Here is a 23244-nt window from a genome sequence, read left to right as displayed (position 1 = left end):
TACCGAACGGGACGGAACCGGTGTTAGAGCGAAAAGGATAATGCGATGATAATGGACACCCCAGGGGCGGCAACGAGCAGCGCCACGGAAAGGGGCACGATAATTGGAAATTTATTTCCTACCAACTAATCCTTCAAGCAGGATATCATTATCATCGCCCTGGGATCGGGTCGGGTCATGAAAATCGTTCAACCATAATTTGAAGTGCCATTGAGCGACGTTGCCTACCGTTTCGTACTTCAGCGACCACTTCTGTCCTTTCGAAGCTAAGACCGACCGGCGGTGAAGAAGATAGAAAAAAGGGCAAGATGCGTACCAAAATGATAACGACAATTTCTGTCAACGTCGCTGAACATTACCTTCCGCCCTTTGGGATTCTTGAGCCGATACTTATTAGTTTACGGACCAAGCATTTAAACCACCGGTCGACTAGGTATCGGACACAGTTCACCGGTCGACAGCCCCATCCCAACTAATCAACTGCCGATCTTTCCGATAGCTGTCCAGCCGTGGCCGCATAACTATTGGCGTTGCCCCACGGCTCGGGATATCGTTTCAGTTGGCCACTGTTTTCTTATCGGGGCGCCCCGGTGCTACTCGGAGATTCGCTGACGTCATACACTTGTTCTCCGGCGGAAATATGAGGCGACCAGGCTCGTGTTAAAAATTGTTTACAACTCCTCCTAAACAGTGCCCAGAATGGTCCAGAGTTCCCGGGACACGGAACACGCACCCACTGTAGCACTCACGGCATGCGATTCTCAGAGCGAAGGATTCGGCACCACAACCACAACGGAAAAGTATGGCGAAAATCGTGCCGAAAGCGAGCGGCAGTTCGTGCCATATTCTTGAGATCTCTCGAATATATGGCCGGACTCCCACGGCACGCTGAGAGCGCTCGTGCTGCTCCTTGGGCGCCCTTCGGGTTGTGCGAGCTCGACCATGCGCAAAACGATGTGCCGTTTTCGCTTGATTTCATACATCAACGCACCACTCGACTCGACTTCCTGGGGTACGCGCGGTTGGACCACTTGACGACGATCCGATGAGCGGTGCTAGAAACAAGGTTTGATCGCTGATGCTTGTCCCGGGAAACGGATCCAGGAACCCGTATCCCGGCAAGGAGGTGCGAACTCGGGAGGAACTTTAGCAATTATCATGTCGCCCCTGCTCAGCCGCGCGTCCGGAATGTAGTTAGAGTACGTGATGGCGGCGTGCGAATGCGATACCATTCGCTATTTGCAGCCACCATTCTTGGCATGGCGATGATGGCGCACTTCCTGACCGTCCCGGTGTCAGAATGTCAACCGCGCTGTCACACACATGCGTCGCATTTCAAACGCCATAACTCATCACGTATAGGTGCCGGAAGTGTTGCTCTGTTCGGAACCCACCCGTGGGCCGCGTGGGAGAATGTATATTTTTATGATTTTAGATTCAACCAAAAAAACACCCGCCAGGGCTGATTTGAATGCCCCCACGACGCAGATAATGCCGACACCGGATGGGAGACGTTTCAATACAAACAGTACAATATCTACACCACCGACTATTTCGTGGGTTGAGGAAGTTTTAGGTCTTTTTCCAACGCTTTATTGTTACAGAATGTTGCTGTCTGATCGAATTGGAAACTTGAAAACTACAAGTACATCCACAAACCCCCATTGGAATATGGAATTCAAAAAGTGCTTATTCGGTAAGTGTTTAATGTGTATGAGAACACGCAAAAGAATTTCAACGTCCATCACAGCAAGGAACAGCTATAATTGGCCTCGGTGTCGAGAGACGACGTTAGCCGTCCGCCTCCCGGACAAATGAGAGTGTACTCACGCGCGCCACAATGCTTGCGCCGTGCAGGCAGACAATGAAGATGAATAATTCAACGTCAACATAATCAAGTCGTTTCGGATTAATGGTACCCGTGTAAGGAAATTTGCATTGCTAGCGTGACATGATTAACACAGTTGTGTACATTCTCACCGAGCGATTCCCGTCTGCCTGTTTCTGCTCACTCACTCGAAGAAAGTCAGCCCTCGAGCAGTTGCGGCCGCGGATGTGCATTGTGCATAAAACGCACATATTGTTAGCCACTCGCAATGCGACTCCGCGGCGGAAGGCCAACTAATGAGCTGAAGAAGTTTCGGCAAAAGTTTGGAAAATATTTCCATAATGCAAGAAGAGTTTGATGAACACTTCAGGCAAAAAGATGAACTTTGCCGTGCTGCAAAAATAGGAACCTCAACGGAACGGATCGGCGCTTTCAATGGAACCTCGACATCGGTACGCAGATCCTGACTACGTAATCCTAAAATTTGCTAATTTACACTAAAACAAACAAAGTTAACATCGTTGCAATGTACTGTGAAGCACTGCCACGGGGCAAATAAAACTATAAGGCCACTTACCTTCCAATTACTTCGCAAAGCTCGTAGACGTCATCGAACAAAATTTCGTCCTCTGCCATCATGACACACGGTGCTGATTGGTCGATAACAGGAGCAGAGACACTGATTGGTTTGAACTGTTTGCCTTCCCGATGGTGTGCTCGTTGGTGATTGCAATCGTTCAGTTGTTATTACAATTTGGTTTTTATTTCAATTTCGTTACAATGCACACCGCAAGCACCCAATATTGCGAGCACTTTGGGTTTGTTTTCTCTAACTGTTACTTCCGCACTTTTGATGCACTAACACGAGTGGTGCCTTCCGTTGGGCACCGTCACGAATCTCCGTCAGCCTTCACAAAGCAAACATTTCCGTCTGTGTCACTCACTATAAACGCGCTCGTTGAATGATCTCCTTGTTTGGTGTATTGATTCACGATCAAACGAACTGAAAAAAAAAACAAAACCACGACCCGAAACGATGTTTAACTCCACGGGGATAGCCACTAGTCGATGGCGAAACGGGGAAAGCAAAATTTCTTCGATTTTCTGCGAACTCAACGTGCTCGACGCGTGCGATAGAATTGTGATTGATATTCACCAACACCATCCGCCACCGTCGGCAATTCTGTTATTATTTATTCTTTTCCGCAATTTCCATTAAGCCAACTCACTGTGCCGATTTTCGTGGTGGGTTCCTAGTTGTTGACGCTTGCCTTCCCTGGCCTAGTAGAATATAATCGATTAACACGCCCAGAATCGTAACGAACACCGGAGTAACTGGTGTCCCGAGAACCGTTGGCATGTGTTTCGGGTTTTGCAAACATCAATCCCACGGTCTGAATCTAGCCACGATCGTTAACGACGCCGGCAAAGAACGATATGATGTAGTCGTAATGTTTTCACTCTGGTTACCAATAAACATGTCTCGGCCACCCCGAGCTCAGACTTTTGACGAAAACGTCATTCCGGTCACCTCGCTTGAACAACACCGTGGACATAGTAACGAGTAGGGGCACACTCGCATTCACACGCCCAAGAACGCTAACTGACCACCGGCGCTATCGACAGCCTAACCGGAAAACCGGCCAATAACCCGATGACCACCGACTGCGGCAGTCGGGAGGAAAACGTGCTATAAATATCCCAAGACGCCACCATGACCACCCACCCGACGTAAGGCAGCAACCGGGTTTGGCCTATATATTTGATATTTGTTTTTGTTTGCTGTCCCGCTGTCTGTATGCGGCATCAGTGCCTGCACCCCTCTCACAAAGCGCCCGCAGTACTGGCAACACAATGGCAAAATCTTAATTAATCGTCACTGCACTCGACTGCAACAGAAGCTGGTGTGCTGGCAACATGCGACAGAACTTCACCATCCACTTGAGGCGATCACAATCACGTTACACGGCCCTCGTGGCCTCACCGGCTACGTACTTTGGTCTACGGAACATGACGCACCCACCGGCAGCTGACCCTTCGTACTTTGCAGTAGGGCAGCTGCCGAAGCGAGCGCAAATCCCGGGTGTCCGTTCTCGTTTGTGGCTCCTGTAATACTGACACCACTCGGAGGCCAAGTCACCGGTCCAACGCCGGGTAGCTTTGGCAAAAATCGCGTCACTCGTTCACCCTCGCTGAAAGCGAAAAAAACCCGCAAAAGTAAAGCATCCTTCGTAAGGAATGCTGTGTCACTCACCACCAACACTGCGATCCTTGCGATCCAAAAGGCCAGCAAGGGATGCCCCCCGCCTCGCTACTCAATGGGCCACTCACAGCAGCACGGGTGTCCTGTTACTAACACACTCGTTAGACTCTCTCTAGCAAGCCCACGCATACCAGCGCCACAGGACACCCCCAACACTTGGGCGTTCGCCAGCGCAAATGACATGCCAGCGCGCTGTGCCGCATTTGTTGACTACCTCCAATAACACCGTTCGTCCACGCAACGCAGCAACACCCAGCAGCAATCGTCGAATAAACGGAAGTCAGCAATGTGTTCAGAAACACGTTTGAAAGTTTTCCGGGAAACGAAACGAGGATATTATGGGAAAACTGAAATAAAAATAATAGTATCAATAGAAAACAGAACTCAAGTGGCAATTGAAAGAATTTTTAAACAATACCACCTCTGGTTTATAAGAATTGCAGCTTCTTCTGTAGTTGGCACTATGTTACTAATGTAATCAGTGTCTTCCTTCTAACAGCTCAACGACCTTCTATGAAGCTGCTTCAAGGTTTTCCCCATTAATGCAACAAATTTTTCTTTTCATGTTGGATCGTGCGAATCGGAACACGAACCATAAAGTGTGGTCGAACCGACTCAAAATATTGACGAAACATGGAGTGAAACTCTACGGAATACGAGTGAACAAGAAAACCCATAAAACCCGTGCTCTAAAAATTGCATAATCCGTAGTTTAAAAAGTAAACAACCGTATCAACAACATTTACAAACACCGTACTACGGTTGTGACAGATTCCGCCCTCCTCGCCACTCACCTCGCATCTACCGGAACTCACCTTTGGCCAGGTTTTTCTTTTTCGAACGGTTCACATCTACATTTGCAGCTGCTCGTGCACGCCAAAGCGAATCTGTCAGAAAGGATTCACCCTGAGCCGTGCCGTGCTGCTGTCGAGTAACGTTCCATCCTTTTGGGGCCGGGAAAAAGGATGCAATTTTCCCGAGCTGCCTTCCGGAGTTCCGGCACGCACACAGCCGTACTTCAAACACGCACGCCTAGGCGCAAACACACACCAGCGCTCTTCCAAGCAGTGACGCTAACCGCGCGCATGAAGAAGAGGAGTTGTGTTAGGCGTGGAAAAGAGAAAGAAATCTTTCGAAAAGGCGGATAGTGCTAGGCTTTTAGCAACCTGAATGTGCGGCGGATCCTTCTTGGGACACATCAGCCTAAGTGATAGTAAGACTTACTATCACTTTCGATTACTCGATAGTGAACTCCAATTTCCACGTTGTTGCTCCACGTGCTTCAATATCGCACCGTCCAATTTCCGTTCGATTTTGTTTCAACGACACTTACACATTCATCAAATCGCATCTAAGCATGCCTGCTGAAGATTGGTTTTCCCAAGATGGGTAACTTGCATGTGAAGGCACGAAAACAAACAGGGAGCGTCAATCTGCGGGAACAATACCATCTCTTGAACCATCCTGTGAGGTACCCGCAAGTCTCCTTTTTTCGGTCCTTTGTGTTTTTTTTTCTTATTCCTCTGTACACATTATCGTAAATTGCTCCAAAATTTTGTTTTTTTTTGTTTTGTTTGCGAACTCCAACAAACCCAGAGTCCTTCAGTCATTCACGCGGCACTGCAACTTCACGTTGGTACACGCAGCTTCAGTATTTCCCTCACTTTCACTCACTTTCTCTCTCATTTTTCATTTGGCGGGTGGGGCGTTTTTCATAATCCAGGCTCTTCGCGGGCTGCCTGGTTTCGGACTCGTTCTAACCCCCGGTATCACAGTTCGCAGATGCCTTGCCGGATGGCCAAGAACCTTTATGCAGTCATTTATGCTGCAGTCACTGATCCCTCAACCGATCTCGGCTTTCTTTCGACACAATCAACTCTTTGGGCACTTTCAGCAAATCCTGGCAAATCGTTTCGGGAGCACAAACACACACGCCGGCGGGTACACACAGGCACGCACACATGCGCTGCGGCAAGGATTCCCATCGGTTTAGCAACGTCTTCGCACTTACGGATTACGGCACGCGTTTGGGGATTACCTACCGACCGACAACGGTGCAACCGTGCAAGGTGTTGTCCCCGGAACAGCAATCCTTTCCAGCAAACGACTAGCCGAACTCCTCCGCTCACCAGCAGCAGCACGGAGGTAGGAAGCGACGAAAAGCAACGACACCGCGCACTAGCAGACGAAAAGCGGACGAAGCAGCAGAGCAGCCACCCAAGGATTCACCTAGGCAACAACAGAGAACCGACTTTCGGGCTGTGCTGGTGTGACCGCCGTATCCTTGTGGGACCGATTTTTCCGGGGAGTACTGCTGCTGCTGCTGCTACTACTGACCAATACATCCGAAAATACCGGAACGCACGCATACATTGCAGCAGACCTGTGCTTTACAACGCACAACGTGAACGCGAAGTGTGGAGCACTTCGCACCAGCAGGCCGTGGTTCCTAACTGCCCCAAACAGCACACTACCAACAGGTACTCATTTTCCGGGTTGAAGGGCAGCAAAAAGGTTCGGCACAGGACACTCACTCTCGCAACGCCCGAACGCCCGACCAAACCAAACCAAGGTCCTTGGGTTCCGGGTATATTCCAACGGGTAGTAACCGGTGAGTGATCGGCCGCACAGAGCACATCCGCCGTCGTTGTTTGTTGACTCACCAACGTGCCCCGTCAGCTGCTAAGGGCGTACCATCTAGCGAGCATTCCAATCCGCGCCAATTACATTCTCGTGTCGAATGTCAATGAAGACGATTGGACTAACGATACTCGGCCGAGTGGCGGCGTGGAATTAAACACAGCCGTCTCACAGCCGCTTGCTGGGTCCGCGTTAGCCGCTGATAGCGGCGCGTCACGATCGCCGTGAGCCGCATATGGCGCGGAACACACACAGGCATCGGTGCGCGCCGTGTGTTTACAGTCGACAAACTCACCCGACCGTGCCGTACCCCGTTGAACCACCCTGCCGCCGCACGCTGACCCAGAACGTGCCGCTTGCCTTCCTTCTGCCAACCAACCTCTCTTCGGTTCGCTTGTTTACCGAAAGCTTTTATCTCGCGGTTAACCCGAAATGCTGAGGCGCTGTACGCTCGTATACACTATACATTTTCGCCGGAAACACATCCCCATCACACCGTGTTTCTTCACGATCTCCGCGCACCAGGTGGTCTGCAACTCGGAACTCCGGAAAGAAAGCGATCAAAATCAACGCGGATCGCCAACACAATGTTACTTCACCACACTGTTTACGAAATCAAGAACCCGCGAGCGAGCGAACGAGCTTGCTAGAGAGCGAGAATGGAGCTTGGTGGAGAACTGTCAAAATGATAAGCGCGGCCTCCAGCTGTCCACTATGGGGAAATTGTACCCCACAGGAGGACATATTTTGTTTTAGGAAGAATCTACAGACTTTTTCCAACCTTATTTGTTTTCTATGCATGTGTTTTGATTAAATTTAACATTTTATGTGTAATACACGCGTTCGAGTACTACAAACAGCCTTTTTTCGATCTCTTAAGATATTTACACGCCTGAGCTATGCAATCTGCATGACACCAAAATATTTTAATGCATAATTGTCTGCAAATATCGAATATCTGATAGAAATCTAATGCCTTATGAGTGTAAAACAGGATATAAAAAAGGTCGACGAGCTTTACTTTAGGAATTTGTAAACAAGTAATAATAACCATCAGAAGTGTTCAACCGATAAACTACCATTTAAACATTTGATAGAATAGTTATTAGTCTATTTCTGCATCCAAACTCATATCGATATTATCTACTTGATTGAATGATCAATCGCGATACCATCATTAATGTTTTGCGCTGTGATGAAAAAGTCTTTAACTATATCAGGAAAACTAAGTTTATGGTTGGCAATGCCAAACGTTAATATTTGATTATTTCATATCAAAGTATCTATAACCTTTCTAACTGTGTATAATCATATAGATACATAACCTTTGCTGTGAACTGTGCTAAGGATGGTGTTAAAAGTTGATAAATGTGGAATATTCGGATCGCTCTCGGAAATGTAACTAAAATCATGACTTGTTTTCAGTTTTCTCCAATCGCATTTTATTTGAAAAAAGTACAAACAAAAGAAAAATTCACTATACTTCACCACATTTTGCCGAATGAGTAAAGAGTAAAAATTAAAGATCGATGTGCGCCGCCGTCGACCGTCCGACCGGCCAACGGTATCCAATTTTGTTCCCTCGTTCACTTTTTGGCCGCATCGCCAACGAAAGGATCCTTGCGAGCATTTATCAGCGTTAGCGAAGACTCGGCCAGCTTGCCCAGCGTTTCGGCCAGCTTGTGCTTCGGAAACACGCTGTACAGCTTGCGCAACTCGGAGCTCAGCACGTCCGCCAGCACCAGGTTCTCGCTGTGCCGCTCGGTAAGCGTGTGCAGCTGATGCAGGAGCAGCACCACTTCCGGTATGCACAACTTGCGGAGGCTATCCATCTGCACCGCCCGGTGCTGCCAGTCTTCGTCGTCCTCCGGCGCCGGCTTTGCAGTGTCCACATCGACCAACCAGCCGGCCTCGGGAAACAGCAACACGTTGTACAGCAGATCGTGGGTTCTGTTCGTTGCCTCGGCCAGGCGATGCTCCCACACGCTAAGCTTGTTGCGGTACGTTTGCTCCAGATGTTCGGACGTAACACGCTCCGTAAAGTTGGTAATCTTTACAGTGGCCGGCGCCTTGGGCTTCTCGTTGTAGAACAGCTGCGACCAGTCGTTGTAACCATTGATCGCAAACAGATACGTTTGGTGGCAGAGGTACTCTCGGATGCTCACCTCCTCTTTGCACGGAATGTCGTCTTTCGATCCGTAATGCGTGAAAATCTGTTCGATCGTATCCGCCGGCACGACGTCAAACGTTCGACGTGTTGCTTCGATGCATCTCCTTCCGAGAAAGTATCGCATCAAGGCATTCGCTTGCCAGAGTAGCTCCCCTCGCTGCTCGGGATAGAAGGTAAGCCATTCGAGCGACGAAATCTTCTGCTCATCCAGCGCACTCAGGTTACCGGCCGCTGGTGTATCTCCATCTTCGTCCGGTTCACGAGCCCGAAACTTTTCCACCGTGTAAACGGTCACGGTGGGAACATCAAGCCCGAATCCGTACGCCTCTTCAAGCGCTCGCTTACGTTCATGTGTTTCGTTAAGCGTTTCGAGGAACTTCGAGTACAGTAACAACTGCATGTCGGGAGGAAGCGCCGCAGTGTAGAATGCCAGCATGTGCGCATCCCCGATCTGAATCAAATGCTTCACGTAGCGCCCGATGATCCTATCGCCGATATCTTCCTGAAACGCTTTCCCTATCTGCCGGATGAACATAACGAAGTGGCTCAGGAAGCGCAGCATCGGTGGGGAAAGCGTGACTTCCGCGGCACCCTCGATCCAGCCATCCACGATGCGCATCAGCTCAGGAATATCGTCGAGGATGATGTACTTCTGGATCACTTTGTCCACGTCCTTTGCCGTCAGGCTAACGCGCACGTTCCGGTGCGCTTCCAGCTCGTCGAAGATCTGCTCCAACGACATCTTACCATTCCAGTACCTTTCTGGCATCGGGAGATAGCTTTTGATACAGTGCGATCGGATCTCACTCTCGACGCGTATGTCAATTTGTACCTTCAGGTAGGCCCAGAGCACGTCGGTCCACGTGTGCTCTGCCAGGACTTCCAACATCGCCTCCAGATGGCCACACAGTGATCCCACGGCGGCCTTGGTGTACGCGTCCAGCAACCGGCTTTCGGCCATCTTCCAAGCGAACTTTTTCCACAAATCCCGCCGCGGGTTGCCGTCGATCATGTTGCGCGTTAGCGATACCGTTTCCGCTCCATAGTTCGGATCGTGGTGCAAACGCCATCCCTCTAGGATCGCCGCTTTCCACGCCATTCCGTAGTGCTCGCATTTGCTTTGTGCCTCCTCCAACCGGCCGTGGCGTATGTCGAGGAAGATTTGTTTCGCCAGCCGGTTCTGATCTTCCGCATCCAGATCGTGCAGGGGGCGCTTCTCACGGACGGGCGCGTCGGGGTCGAGACTTTTCACGATCTGCCGGCCGCTGCCGAATGCAGTTTGCCCGATATCCAACAGCTGGTGGAGTGTGTTTTCCCACGCAACCGTCCGATTCGTATAGTGACCCGTCTGCATCCCTTGCTCTCCCCAAGCCGTCTGCTCCAACCAGTCGACGATCAGCTGATACTCGCGCAGGTTTGCGTTAGCCGTGTACAGATGGTCAATGATAGTCCTTTCACTGTTCACCAACGGTAGGTCATCGATTTCGCTCTCCATCTTTTGCGTGACAAACCGATCGCGGTACAGGCAGTTCATAAGCTTCCAGGTTTCACGCTCTGCGTTGAGCCACATTTCTTCCGCCTGCAAGCGTCGTTCGCGACCCGCCGGAAGCAGCTGCCGTGCAGCGAGATCTAAATCAGTCAACGTTGTCTCAATCGTTTCCACCAGCTCGTCGATCGTTTCGAACACGTCCGTCTCGTTACTGTGGCGCTGCAGGACCTCCAAAAACTGAACGCAGAGCCGCGTAGTTACGTCTTTTGCATTGCTCGTTGTGCTGCCAGCCGCCAAGCTTAACCGGCTGGTAGTAAGCGCAGTAGCATCTTCGATCACTCGGTAGCCGCTAACATCCTGCACCATATCGAGACTCACGCCTGCCGACGATTCAGCCAATCCCGTTATGGTTGGCTTGCCTTGGAGCAGGGACCGTGCAGCTTCTTTCGAACGAAGCAAGCCTCTCTTGGATTTCACATTTGATTCATCCAGCAACATTAACGATCTTTCCAATTGATCCATCTTTACACGGGCGGTAAAACGTTTAAGCCTCAAACAGTAAACAAAGAACCATAACCTATTACTTGGGCCAATAATTTCGCACCGGCTTTGACCTAAAAAGCAGCAGACGTCTTGCAGTGCCGTACTTTTCGGAAGGGGCAATGCTCATGCAATCTCAGTTGTACTTTTTTCACGCCTGAAAACCGTTTTTCCTTTCAATAATTAACAGAAACCGCTCCAAATGCACCGCTTCTGAACCAGCGTACTTGATTGATGCAAATTTGATTTCCCCTTCTAGCTGTCATCTAGAAAAATAATGCGATTGCTTGGAATAGCTGCACAAATTTCACTGGGACGCAACTTTGTCGAAACGAACGAAACAGATTTGCTACAGGGGCTTTTACACCAGAAGGAAAAATCGTAGAACAAATTGCAGCAATCACGGCGCATTTTCCATTTCCAAAATTAAAAAATTATTTCACATTTTTCTCAATACTATTTTCACACTGAAACAATCAGTTACAATGTGTTTTCTAAAGCTTCTGTTAAAAGTGAGCCATTTCACCCCAGCTTCTGTTAACTTTGACATCTGCCAAATTGAGATACAAATGAACTAAATACACATTACATTTGATTTGGCAGTTGAAGTTCGAGCATTAACATCCACATTCACATTTTCAAATCTAATCAAACAGTTGAAATAATGAACAATATTTATTGGCTTGGTTTGTTCGGTAAGTAAATTAAAAAATCTATATTCCAAAATCTACATTTCACTAGTTGGCTGTTTTTACTTTAACTCCTCCTGATGAAGGCAGACTTTTTCCAAAAGTCCAATTCAGCCACGGAATCAACCGGGCGTAGTGCTTCTTTAGCTGCGACCGTCGATTGTTGCGATGTTGTTCTGGTTTCACCGAAGCTCGGCGCCGAACGGCCGCGGCATAACGATTGGCGACAGATACTTCCACGACCTCATCGTATTGCTGCTGTTCCGTGAGATTGTAGCGTCGAAGTCGCTCAAATATCCTTTGCTGCTGGAAGTCATACAAAATAGTACTCGTGTTGAGAATTTCCTTTAACTGCTCTACCGGCCAATCGGTGCCCTCGACGCGTATAGTATCCGACTCCGTATCGTTGGCAGACGCATGATTTAAACCAGACGTAGAGTTCTCTAACGAAACTTCCTGCAGCTCAATGTCCTCCGTTTGGCCATCAGGATGATCCTGATGAGTGTTGCTGTCGTTCGATTGGAGCACAACGTAGTGATAAAGTCTGTGTGTGGCCAACGTTTGGTTGTCTGGAGCTTGATTGCTGGGCTCCGATGGTTCGACATGGATGTGCAACACCGGAAGTATTACACGCAGCGGAAGCTCCAGCTCCGGGCCCGTCACTGTTAGATTGACAAACGGATCGGGTTCATTTTTTGAAACACCGTTTCGGTGGACATTAGAATGACTTTCATCATCATCCTCTTCACTGTCGTAAGACTGCCCCACTTCTCCTTCCTCGGTGACTTCAGTGGATTCTGAGGAATCTTCCGCACAAGAGGTCGTTCCATTACATCCCGCAGACGTAGTTGATTCAGTAGCGGAACTAAGTGATTCTTTTTCGTCGTCCGTAATAGTTGAGTTCAGATAGTTCTCGAGCTGCAAAAAGTGAAAAGAGTTGTTTCTCAGTGTAAATGGCGACAGCCACGTGGTTAAGTGCTACACTAACCTCGCATTTGCCACAGGGACGGTCATAGAATGTAGACAAAACGGCTGCCTTGACGTATGAAAATTGTATAAGGCTCCAGGGAGGTTCAATAATGTATGAAACTCGCGCACAACGATCGACTACGTAAACTTGGAACTCTCGCAGTCCGAACAGTGCAAAAGTCCCATTCTCGATCAGTGGATTCGGATAAACGCTGATGTTGTACGCATCCGCTAGGGTCTCAACGCTGGCGAAGAATTCGGTAAAGTTGTACTCCTTCAACTCGTAGGGCACGCGGTGAACGGATGCGCTGAGCAAAAAGCGAACTCCGTTTTTGTACTGCTGCTGACTGTGGAACCGCTGGTAGAGGTTGTGGTAACTGCATGGAACACGTAGATAAAGGTTCCATTAGTTTAACATATATTGTATAGAAAAATAAAAAAAAGATCGAGCGGAATAAAGCAACCCAAGAATTCCTCACCGGCCCGGATAGAAGTTTGCACTAAATCTTAACTTTAAAGTCGGTAGAGCGTTGGACTTTTAATCCGACGGTCTGGGCTTCAAGTCCCCATTCGGGCGTTATTAATGCGCTTTTCTATGCGCTTTTAACCCTCGAACAATATATGAGATAGTGCCTACCAGAAGCCCTTCGCATATCGCACTAATGTACACACTATTAGTTCAACCCGTGTCTGTTGATAAAGCCAAACTACTGCGAAACTAGAGCACTCCAAATGATGGGTTTTGTGTCTCGGGGCACAGCGAGATAGATCGAAGCGTATAGGCGTATTAACTGCGACAGATGACGTCGTTGAGATCGATAACCATTGTTCTACTATAGAGGCAGTCTGCTAAGTTTTCCAACGGGAATACTTATACTGCTAATTATTTCTAAAGCAGAGGGTCGTTTCAAAAGCATGCGATTGGAAAAATCTCGAAAATTGGATAATTTTGGTAACTCACAGATTGATCTGTTCACGAAAATCGATCTTGTTGTAGTGAATCGGATCACGGTTGGCGAAGATGCGCGGTGTCTGTACGGGTTTCGGTGGGGCCACATTAAACAGCACGGTCACTTTCCCCAGAAACTCATCTGCCTCGCTTCCGAACACTGTCTCTAGCTTTCCGCGATCGAGCAGGCTACACGTTTCCAGCTCCTCGGTGATGGTCATGTCTTGGGCGGCAACAACACCGGCACACAGCACCGCAGTGAACAATAGAACCCGCCAGCCACTTGAACTTTTCTCCATTTCCCGCTTCAGTGTAGCACGTAGGAAGGCAGCACTCGACAGCGAACCGATCGGTCACTCGCACGATCTGCAACTGAGCGCAATGTGCGGGAGGATAGAAAACCGGTGCCGGGAGTATATCGGTTGCCGTTGATGGCGATGGCCAGACGCAAACAACGATTCCTTCGGAAAAGATCGATCTCTCGTACTCTCTCTCCCTATTGATTTTGGTCACTCTCACTGCAGCCGGCGCTTTTCTCTTACAACCCTTGGTAAACATCGATCCTCACATTCTCGAACAGCCGCCCTCGAGAATCGCGATGCTCATCGGGCGAGCCAACGATCGTGCGTGACCAATGTTGCTACGTAGCCGAGCGGCTGTTCATGCTCACTTTTAGTACCAAATCTGGTTCCTTGCGTCCCAATGTTGTTGTCTGGAGTTTCCCTGCGGTATCAAGTTACTCCCGCATACGTTTCAACTATAAATTGCATCTGCCTTACGCTGCAATCCAACGCAAGGGGCGAAGCGACGATTCAGACGCAGAGCGCGGTGCTTCTTCGCTCTACACCGGCATATTAGTCACAATAAACCTACGCTCGAAGAAAATCGAATCTTAGGGAACAAGAAAAAGTCCTCTGTTTTAATGCACATTTAAAAAAAATAGTTATAGAAACAGTTAGACTCAAACAAAATCTCTTGAGACTCATTGTGTCTACCTCATAGTGTAATTAAAGTCATGCTTTGGACTCTCCTAGATACAACGGCAAAAGCAAGGAAAAATCGGAATGAAGTAGAAGTACGCACCATAGACCAATGGCTATTCAAATACCCCTTGGATATTGTGCACCGAAGAGCCCAGCACCTCGAGACCAATCGAATATCGAGTACCAATTTCGCTGTCCGCCGTTCGTAGTGTACTGGTGGCCAGCACAGTGTATCACAAATCCTTCGTTTTGTTATTATTGGTTCAATGGAAAAAGTCAATTCGAGCAATTGCAGCCTCCGTGCACCAATTGGTTCATACGTGCCACATTGCACATACTATAAATGATCTCTCTCTGATGGCGTTGCGATATGATGTTGAGAGCATCATCTGATGCTATGTGAGCTTCACTCATGCAAACTGATTACCTCAGCGTACCGTTCTTTGCGTTATGCTGCTTACAGAAAAAGGTAGCACCGTTATGGGCGGCCAAACGCGGACATAGTACGAACATAGCGTGCACAGCACACGGAAGTATTTTGCGTGAATGACGAAAACGAAAATAGAATGAACGTGCACTAAAGGAAGTAGTTACGGCAACATAGTTCCGGTTTGGAAGTGGTGTATTGGTTCTTGCTTTAGATATCATTGCTATTGTTTAATAGTTTATTAATAGTTTCATAGTTTAATATAAAAATTTCATTTCTTTTTCATGTAGAATGAAAAAGTAACATACTGAAAACGCTTGCAACACCAAACTATGTTTGGAACAAATTCTATCAATAGCCTCCGTGGCGCAATTGGTTAGCGCGTTCGGCTGTTAACCGAAAGGTTGGTGGTTCGAGCCCACCCGGGGGCGCGAAGAGTCTTTTTTCACATAGTTTTCTTTATTCTTCACAACACATTTGAATATTTTCAATTGCGAATTGACAAATTTTGAATATGTTTAAAATATATTTGATATTCTGAAAAAATGGATCAGATCATTGTTTTTATCTATTCGTACAGTTTAGAAGTAAAACGCAGATACTTTTTTCTTTATTCTCGTAACACTCGAAATTTAACTCCTGTAACGTGTTGGAGATTTATTTTGCTATGAAACAAAATTTATAACAAATATATTATCACAACCTAATCTCTTTATTGAAAACACAAGCGTAAAGTGTGAACTAACTCGGTGAGCCCTGTTTACGCGTTGTGATTGCAAGAGAATGGGTTCGCAATCTTTATGGACTAGTTTTTTTTCTTCTATGTAATGAGGCCAATAGTCTTTTAATGATCGCTTTTATTGCCCTCCCCGTGTATGGCAGAAACATGTAAATGTAATGTATCGTTTAGTTTTATGGCCATGTGTTTTTAATTATAATACGTTTCATCCCTCATCGTCAGGCAGGATGCACCGGATATTCAAAGGATTCTTGCCACGACAGTGACTATTTGCGATTAAACTCGAATGTGTGATAAGCTGGCTCATCATGCTGATGATCGAACTATAACTGATTGTTTAAGTGAACCGTTTGGGAGGTTGTGTTGTCAATTGAATGCAATTAACACTACGTCACAATATCGTTACCCCGTTTCTGTCGTTAATGCTCACGTCTTACTCTACATAATTTCAAATTAAAACCTACATTTTCTTACTATCAAAACAAGGTTGCGCATTCACATACATACATACAAACATAAAGTACAACATCACACACGAACAAGAGTAACAAACCGTGGTCGTACGGTGGGCGTTGAGAGTTGTACTACAATCAGTCACCAACGTCCACCTGAATCATTTACACGTCTACAGCAGACTAATAATTTTAAAGTTTTGATTGGGTATAGTTTTTACAGGACGTGCTACGCGAGACTGGCGCAAAGACGCCAATCTACTTGGCTTTTGGTGAAACTTTGAAAACTTCACGGCGCAGCAAACTGGCCTGGGGTGAGTTTTCCGTTGCCAGCACTTAATTTCTGCTTAGTGTTCCAGGTACACAGTTAGGAACGCCATCAGGCCAATGCCCAGCAGGAGGGCGGAAAACTGTTTCACCGATTCCCACGGATCAGTTTCATCCAGCAGATCCGGTAGGACGGTGACGAGCGCAATGTGTAGAAAACCGCCAGCAGTAAACGGAGCGATCCACGAAGTTTTCGCTTCCAGTTCCGTGGTTGCGCCGCTTCCACCGATTGCTACGAGGGCACCGAGCAGACCGGCTCCCGCCGTCAGTAGCTGGGCTTTGGCGGCGTCCCAGCGACTGAAGCCCGATCGAAGGAGGATCGCAAAGTCACCGACTTCGTGGGGAATTTCGTGCACTGTAAAGAAGGAAAACGAAGGAGATTAACGGACGGTGCCTAGAAAAGGTGAATCCGAAAACGTACACAGAATAGCGATCGTGGCCAGAATACCGTGCTGAAGAGACACCAGAAAGGATCCAGCTACCGCCAGACCGTGTGTAAAATTGTCGATTGAGTTGGCCAGCAGGTTCAGATAGCCGGCCACCTTTTTGTGACCAGCCTCATCCTTCGCTGGCGATTCCGCGTTGCCCGCCAGGAAGCAGCCGTTCGGTACGTCCTCGATATCACACGATCCCTGACCGGCACCATCCTTCGAACCACACATGCCGACAAAATTTTCCGGCAGTTTGCCGCCCGAACGGCGCAAGAGACAGGTTGCGATCTCGACACATTTCGGTTGTGGGTTCGTATCGTCCACATTTGCGTAGCCTGAAAAAATCTTCTCCACCATCGTGAACAACAACAGCCCGCCCAACACCCACAGGCCGCTGCGCAGAGAGGGATGTCCACCGGCGGACCCTCCAGCCGCCTGTTCATGTTCCCACGTTTCCGGTAGCAGATGAAGGAACACATCGCCTAGTAGACCTCCTACGGCAAAGCTCAGCAAAAGCTTCAGTGTCTTCGATTCGGCCGCTGCAGCAACAATCGGGACGACGCAGCGCGATACAATCGAACAAAGAAATTGAAGAAAAGATGTAAGATTATTTGTGGGCTGAACACATAGAATGCGCGATAGCGATCGGTGATAGTTGGTGAACGATGGCACGTCGACAAAGATAGCAGCGCAACGATGCAATCCCCGATTCTTGTGTCGTTGGCGTTGAAGGGTGAGTCGACATGAAGAGGACCAGAGGGCTTCCGATAAATGAGGCAATAAAGTAATCTACTTCACGCCTTTATGTTCAAGCACTGATTCCGGCCACGCTGATAGACAATTTTGAAAAAAGAAACACACAACCCGGCAGAGCGTGTCGCGCGACGTACCATTTCTGTAGCAGTGGCAGCCAGGTATGCTACACGGCGGTTTACAAACAGCGATCATCGCGTCGCGGTTCAAGGTCATGATCGCGTGGCTCGGCCTGGGAAACACGGGAAAGGCTTGAACATAACAAACAATCATCCTTGTCGTTTGATTGCATGGTTGCACATTGGTGAAAACCTGCCACCAGCTCTAATTTGAAGACGGCACCAATTATCACCGAACCGGTCTACCGGGAGGGGCATCTATTCGTATATACAGCACACTCACGATCACTCAACTCCTTGCCGTCCTCTTTGCCGATTTTGGCCGCATCCGGAATGATGAACATCGGCAGAATTCCGCTCAAGCCGATCAGTGCCGATCCAAGCAACGAAAACACCCACGGTACGTAGCCCATCGATCCAATAAACTCCGGCACATAATGGTGCATCTCTTTGTAGAGATAGACAAACGTTTCGTCCAGGAAGTCACTGGTCAGATTCATCATGCTGCTGATCATCTTGCGTTTCTCGCGCGAAATGCCTCGGTACTGTCACTCGGTCGGCGGTCGGTTTCACCGCTAATTGACTGTTACGCCTGAGGGTACACACATACGCAGCTGCAGACGCGATCGTTCACAATAGCTGGACACCCGCGCTCGAGCCAAGCCTTCTCTCAAAACTGGATCCTTCCGAGCACACAAAAGACGATAATGATGATTTAGAGCCGGAATCTTCCTCGACTTCCACTGAGACTTCGTCTTTCTGGGCGCTACGTGTTGTGGAGCATCTTTCGCGATTACCGGTGTTTCGACTGAAACTTCGAATTCTTCGCGCTGCGTGTGTTTATAGTTGCGTCTGCGGAAAGCAAAAAGATAACGATACACCAAAAGACGATTAGACAATGCATCAACAAATTCCACGAAAGATCACACACTTTTATTTTCTCGAATCGAATCAAGTGCATCAATAGAAAGATCCAAACGCACAAAGAACCGCGGAATATCGCCCCGAAAACCGTCTTGCTGGTCGCACAGGCCAGACGCTAATGACTCAAACAGCTGTTTTTGTTGCGCCTCTTATCGTATGCGCTACACACAGCCGGTGGTGCCAATCTACAGATACACACAGGCGCGAACCGATACTCTGTGACCGATACTACATCGAAGAAGCGAGCGAAAGTGATAAGGAATTCTTTGCTGGCCAACAATTTGCGCACTCCAACCACGCACTGTCCTTTCACTCCTGCTTCCTCCGTCCAGTTCGGAATGCAATGGTACGGCATAATGGCCAGTGGTCAAGTGAATGGTTCTCACTCTGCTTTTCATTCTAACCAGCAGCAGGCAAAAGAAGATGTTTCCTTTGTTAGCCACTTTATATCTTACTCGAGAACCGGCTTATCCGGACAAGCGGATATGTTGGCTTATCGCTCCCACTGTCCTGCACACGATGACGCACACAGGAGCTCGTCAATGCAGGAACGTGCCTGCTAATTCTCGGTGTCAGATCCCCGAAGCAGGAGTCGCGCACGCTCAGGAAAAGGGGAAAATCTGGAACGATGAACGGTGACTAACTCGGTAGGGTTTCTTGCGCACGGCTCTGAAAGCAAACCCACTCTCAGATCGCGTGCTTATTGCGCACTACGTAAACCAATCGTGGTTGGAAGGCGGCCAGTGTGCAAACGGCAGCCGCATACACTTGCGCAAAGCAAAACATGGTTGGAGATTACGACGCAGCACCGAATGGTTTTGTTCGGTGGTGGTCGTGTGGTCAAGTATCGCTCCGATCGGCGCTCGCTGACGCGTTCACCACAAAACCATCTGCGTTTCTTTGTTCTCCGGCACATGGTTCATGGTTTGGGGAGCAACCACGACTACCACAGCGCTTCGTTGTAAAAACCATGTGACCCACCAACCATGGTTCTCGCATGGCGACATGTCCGTCGGGCGTTTCTAACGATCATCCATCCTTGAAGCACGATGATGGTGCAAAATGTTGTCGAGAAACAGAATTAGTAATGGTTGCAGATAGCAGATAATTCTAAAACCATGCGCAACCGCCAACAACGGCCTTATCACCGACAACCATATTTGAGCCGCCAGATGGTTTGTGCTGGTTAATCCGGTTACATGGTTATCTCATTTCACAATAAAGAGCACTTGTTAACACTGTTGCTCGATTGTTTGGTAATCTGTACAGTGGATGATTTTATTTTCGATTGCAATAAGGGCCATCGTGACTCCAACTTATAACCATTATTGTTTTCCAATCGCTCAATATCGAGAGGGAATTGGCAACACATTATGCTTCGTTTATAAAGTCATAGAAAACAGGAAGTGGACATTAATTAGCAATACAGTTAGGTTAATGATGAGCTGAGGACAAACATAATAGGGCATCGTTTTGTTTTCCGGTGTTTAGTCGGTTTAGAATAGAAAACCGGTTCCGACCGTACTTGTAAACAGAACGGAAATATCCATGCAATAGCCGTGAACCTTATTGTAACCATAAACAGTAATTTTAAGGCATGTTTTAGGTTCAGCTCACGCACTAGAATATATAGTTCGTAATAAACTATTTCATAAGTTGTAAAGTAGAGTAAAACCTGAAAAAAGGAATCCGAGGCAGGTAAAATAGAAAACACACGAATGGCATTTGCTAAATAACCGAAGCAGGTTTAAAATAACGATAACATTACCGCGTTTGGAACACTATTGAGGCGACCGCCCCTTCGTTATCATTAGGAAATTGTGATCCCGTTCCGTACGGTTGCCGTAGCTTTTACAGGATAGAACTAACACAGAAGACACAAAAACCACGAGGCGTAAACTTGAAACGCGGAAGAAAACGAACGGTTTTTCATATTGGTACGGTTGCGAAAACTGATGTTTCGTAATTCTAGCCCCGATCAGCTGGTTCGCATGTGGAAAGAAGGGTACTAACCAGTCGAACATGAAGACGCCTAATTCCACTGCAGGCCGCAGACCATTGCCCGATGGTTGGTCTATCCGCAAGCAAACGATTCCCGTAACTATCACCTGTTATTGCGACTGTAGCGGATACCTATTTGTGCGCGGCGGCTTTATAATCAACCCCTTTAACTCTGGGCAAGTATGGCTGGGTGGTGGAACAGTGGAAACAGGGTATTTGTTTTGACAGACCATTCGCTGCCGTCGTTGACGTTTGAGGCAGCGTGTGCCTAGTGATTGGTGCGCATTTGGCAGGCTCTCGCGGAACACGAATGTGGAGCGATTTGTTTTTGCCGTTTTCAGTATAAATTAAATACTTAACAGTATAAATTTTTGTTAAGACGAGCCAGTCGTGTTGCGTTTGAAGAAAAAATGGATAAAAATTGATTGAAATTCTGTTCTGTTCACTCTTCCTACAGTGCGATATGTCTACTTCATGAATTATGAATTTTCTTTTTGTGATGAAGTCATTTTAAGTCAGTCAGTGCTACATTTTAATTTCAATGTGTTTTGTGTGATAAATGATATTAGACTATGAACATCGGCAATCTCTAAAGTATATCATGATGAATTTATTGTACCTTTTCTATCAACCTAACAATCAGCTGTCAGCAGGCTCCAAAAAATGCACAAAACTGTTTGACAATCCTATAGAATGGATACAGATAGAACAGTGTGTAGTACACCAACAGCGGGTTTTGTAGTGAGGTATTGCCGAACAAAGAAAGTCGAGTCCGCCAAAATGTTCGGAACTGCGCCAAAAGTTTGACGCTTCAGCTGCCGTGAAAAAGTTTAGTAAAAATTCATAAAGTGTCTGATATCTGCGGGCGTTGGAAGCTATCGATTAAGTTTTCACTGCTGGTGTAGAAGCAGTTAAAACATACTTTTGCCCGGAGCTCCTAACAGTGTTTCGGTGTGAAAAGGTGACTTAGGTTGTGCATTCTGCTTGCAACACTGAAGGCACTTCAGGTAAGCCCAATAACGTTCGTTGCACGAGGTTTGCGAAATCCATTATTCCTGTAAATATCTGCGACTATATCATGCGCCCTTGCTTTGCAGCTCCGTGCTTTCTTGATGCAGAAATCTACGAAGCGGCTGATTGTGGTAACCATTTTTAAAGAATTTTCGGAACGCAGCGCATTAGTTCGTGTGTGCCAGCCAAGGTTCGATACTGTTCAAGCAGCTGAGTCTGATCCAAACGCAGCTACGTCATGAATCTGAACATTGAAAATACTTGCGAAACGCAATCCGATGCTCCAGCAGAGGCTCCTACCGTCGGAGGACAATCGTGCACTTTGACACCTCCGGAAACGGATCTGGATGTAATGTCAGAGTCGCCCGCACCCGAGTGCGTGGAGAACTTTAACCCAACGCCGAAGAAGGACAGAAATCTTTTCCGACTGCGAAAATGTTCGACGAAAGTATTTGGACTCTCACCAGTTTCGGAATTATCCGCATCGCTCGCACATTCGGGGATAGATAGTCCCGGATCCAGCCGAGAAAATACCAAATTATGCAGCAAGAGACAAGGTACGTATTTGAAGTTTATTTGTCTGCTTTTCTAAAATGACTTGCTTACTTAATCTGTGAAAACAACTTCGTGAAGGAAATAGTTAATTCAGATTCTGCGTGGATTAGAGATTGAATTAAGGATTGGGTTAAGTTTGAATGTTAGATCTTGCATTACCATATGTTTTTTCAATTAAATATATTACAATTTTTGTAGAAATGCGTGGATGAGGCCCTTTTGGCCGGTTCCAGTAGGTTAGCTTTTTTATGCACCGACAGAAAATAGTCGCAACCTGAAAGAGGTCATTTGAAGAGTTACAAAATAGCCAAAATGCAATCTGGGCATGATCACAGAGAGAGTATGTAGCTCCTTTTTACATCCCATCAGTACTCTGTATCCATCGGTACAGTTAGTACCCATCAGTACTCTGTATCTACAGAAAGGGTAAAGGTTGAAAAAGACGTTGACTCATTTCACTATATTCTGTTTGAAAGGACAGAACGATGTTATTATCTACTTGATCTATAAATTTTATTGTTTATATTGTCAGCTTTAGAAATAATATATCTTTCGCCTTATACTAATTCACCTGTGCCGCAAAGACGACTGAGCGATGCAAATCACAACCTAAAACAGGCAAAAAATATATTTATAGTGTTTAAACTAAGAAGATAGTCATGTGCTAATAATTCAGCCCAAACATGTTTCTTAAATTTTTATATTTTTATTACTAATTTTCGAATGCATTGGAAAGTCCAGGGATTGAACAAGCACATCAAGGAAAACAGCATAACCCCTCAAAAGTCTCTATGATACCAACAACAGCATAAATACAAGCATATCTCAACGCCAGTGGTTGATGTCTCCACTAAGATATGCTCATCAGTTTGCTATGCGCTATGTAAGATGTCGCTTCAAGCGTGTGCTGCCGTTAAGCGTCTCGTTCCGGTTTCGTGCTTTTACAGCATAGAAAAGGATAATATGATATTTGATGAGTGTTGTA

The 23244-nt window shown here is 47.2% G+C and overlaps 4 protein-coding genes and 1 non-coding gene across 7 annotated transcripts in view; 1 reads left to right on the top strand and 4 right to left on the bottom strand.

Annotated features, from left to right (window-relative positions):
* The window catches only part of LOC131207615 (peripheral plasma membrane protein CASK-like), a 59239-nt gene extending 56775 nt beyond the window's left edge, over positions 1-2464 (bottom strand). Inside the window, exon 1 of the mRNA XM_058200235.1 lies at positions 2406-2464. Coding sequence (XP_058056218.1) covers positions 2406-2464 — 59 coding nt within the window. The remainder of the gene's footprint in view (positions 1-2405) is intronic.
* Positions 2465-8317: 5853 nt separating this feature from the next.
* LOC131212194 (nuclear pore complex protein Nup107) lies at positions 8318-10912 on the bottom strand. Its single transcript, XM_058205965.1, has one exon. The coding sequence runs from the start codon at positions 10910-10912 to the stop codon at positions 8318-8320; it is 2595 nt and encodes an 864-aa protein (XP_058061948.1).
* Positions 10913-11667: 755 nt separating this feature from the next.
* LOC131207614 (uncharacterized) lies at positions 11668-13836 on the bottom strand. Its single transcript, XM_058200234.1, has 3 exons — positions 13550-13836; positions 12608-12965; positions 11668-12537 (listed from the first exon to the last, which is right to left on the bottom strand). The coding sequence occupies exons 1-3, from the start codon at positions 13834-13836 to the stop codon at positions 11668-11670; spliced, it is 1515 nt and encodes a 504-aa protein (XP_058056217.1).
* Positions 13837-15304: 1468 nt separating this feature from the next.
* Positions 15305-15378, top strand: Trnan-guu (transfer RNA asparagine (anticodon GUU)). Its single transcript has one exon. It is a non-coding gene; the product is annotated as a tRNA-Asn (tRNA).
* Positions 15379-15499: 121 nt separating this feature from the next.
* On the bottom strand, positions 15500-20853 carry LOC131208271 (zinc transporter ZIP13 homolog). Of its 3 annotated transcripts, none has more exons than XM_058200935.1 (4): positions 20706-20853; positions 18052-18620; positions 16887-17435; positions 15500-16820 (listed from the first exon to the last, which is right to left on the bottom strand). In XM_058200935.1, exons 2-4 carry the CDS (start codon positions 18281-18283, stop codon positions 16486-16488), a joined length of 1116 nt encoding a protein of 371 aa, XP_058056918.1. In that variant the 5' UTR covers positions 18284-18620; positions 20706-20853; the 3' UTR covers positions 15500-16485. The 3 variants fall into 3 exon arrangements, with proteins under 3 accessions (XP_058056918.1, XP_058056920.1, XP_058056919.1); XM_058200937.1 differs by lacking the exon at positions 20706-20853 and adding an exon at positions 19148-19251; XM_058200936.1 differs by lacking the exon at positions 20706-20853 and adding an exon at positions 18700-18790.
* Positions 20854-23244: the final 2391 nt, after the last annotated feature.

This window comes from Anopheles bellator, chromosome 2, assembly GCF_943735745.2.
Source record: "Anopheles bellator chromosome 2, idAnoBellAS_SP24_06.2, whole genome shotgun sequence".
NCBI lineage: Eukaryota > Metazoa > Arthropoda > Insecta > Diptera > Culicidae > Anopheles > Anopheles bellator.
This window is presented reverse-complemented; position numbering and strand designations above follow the sequence as displayed.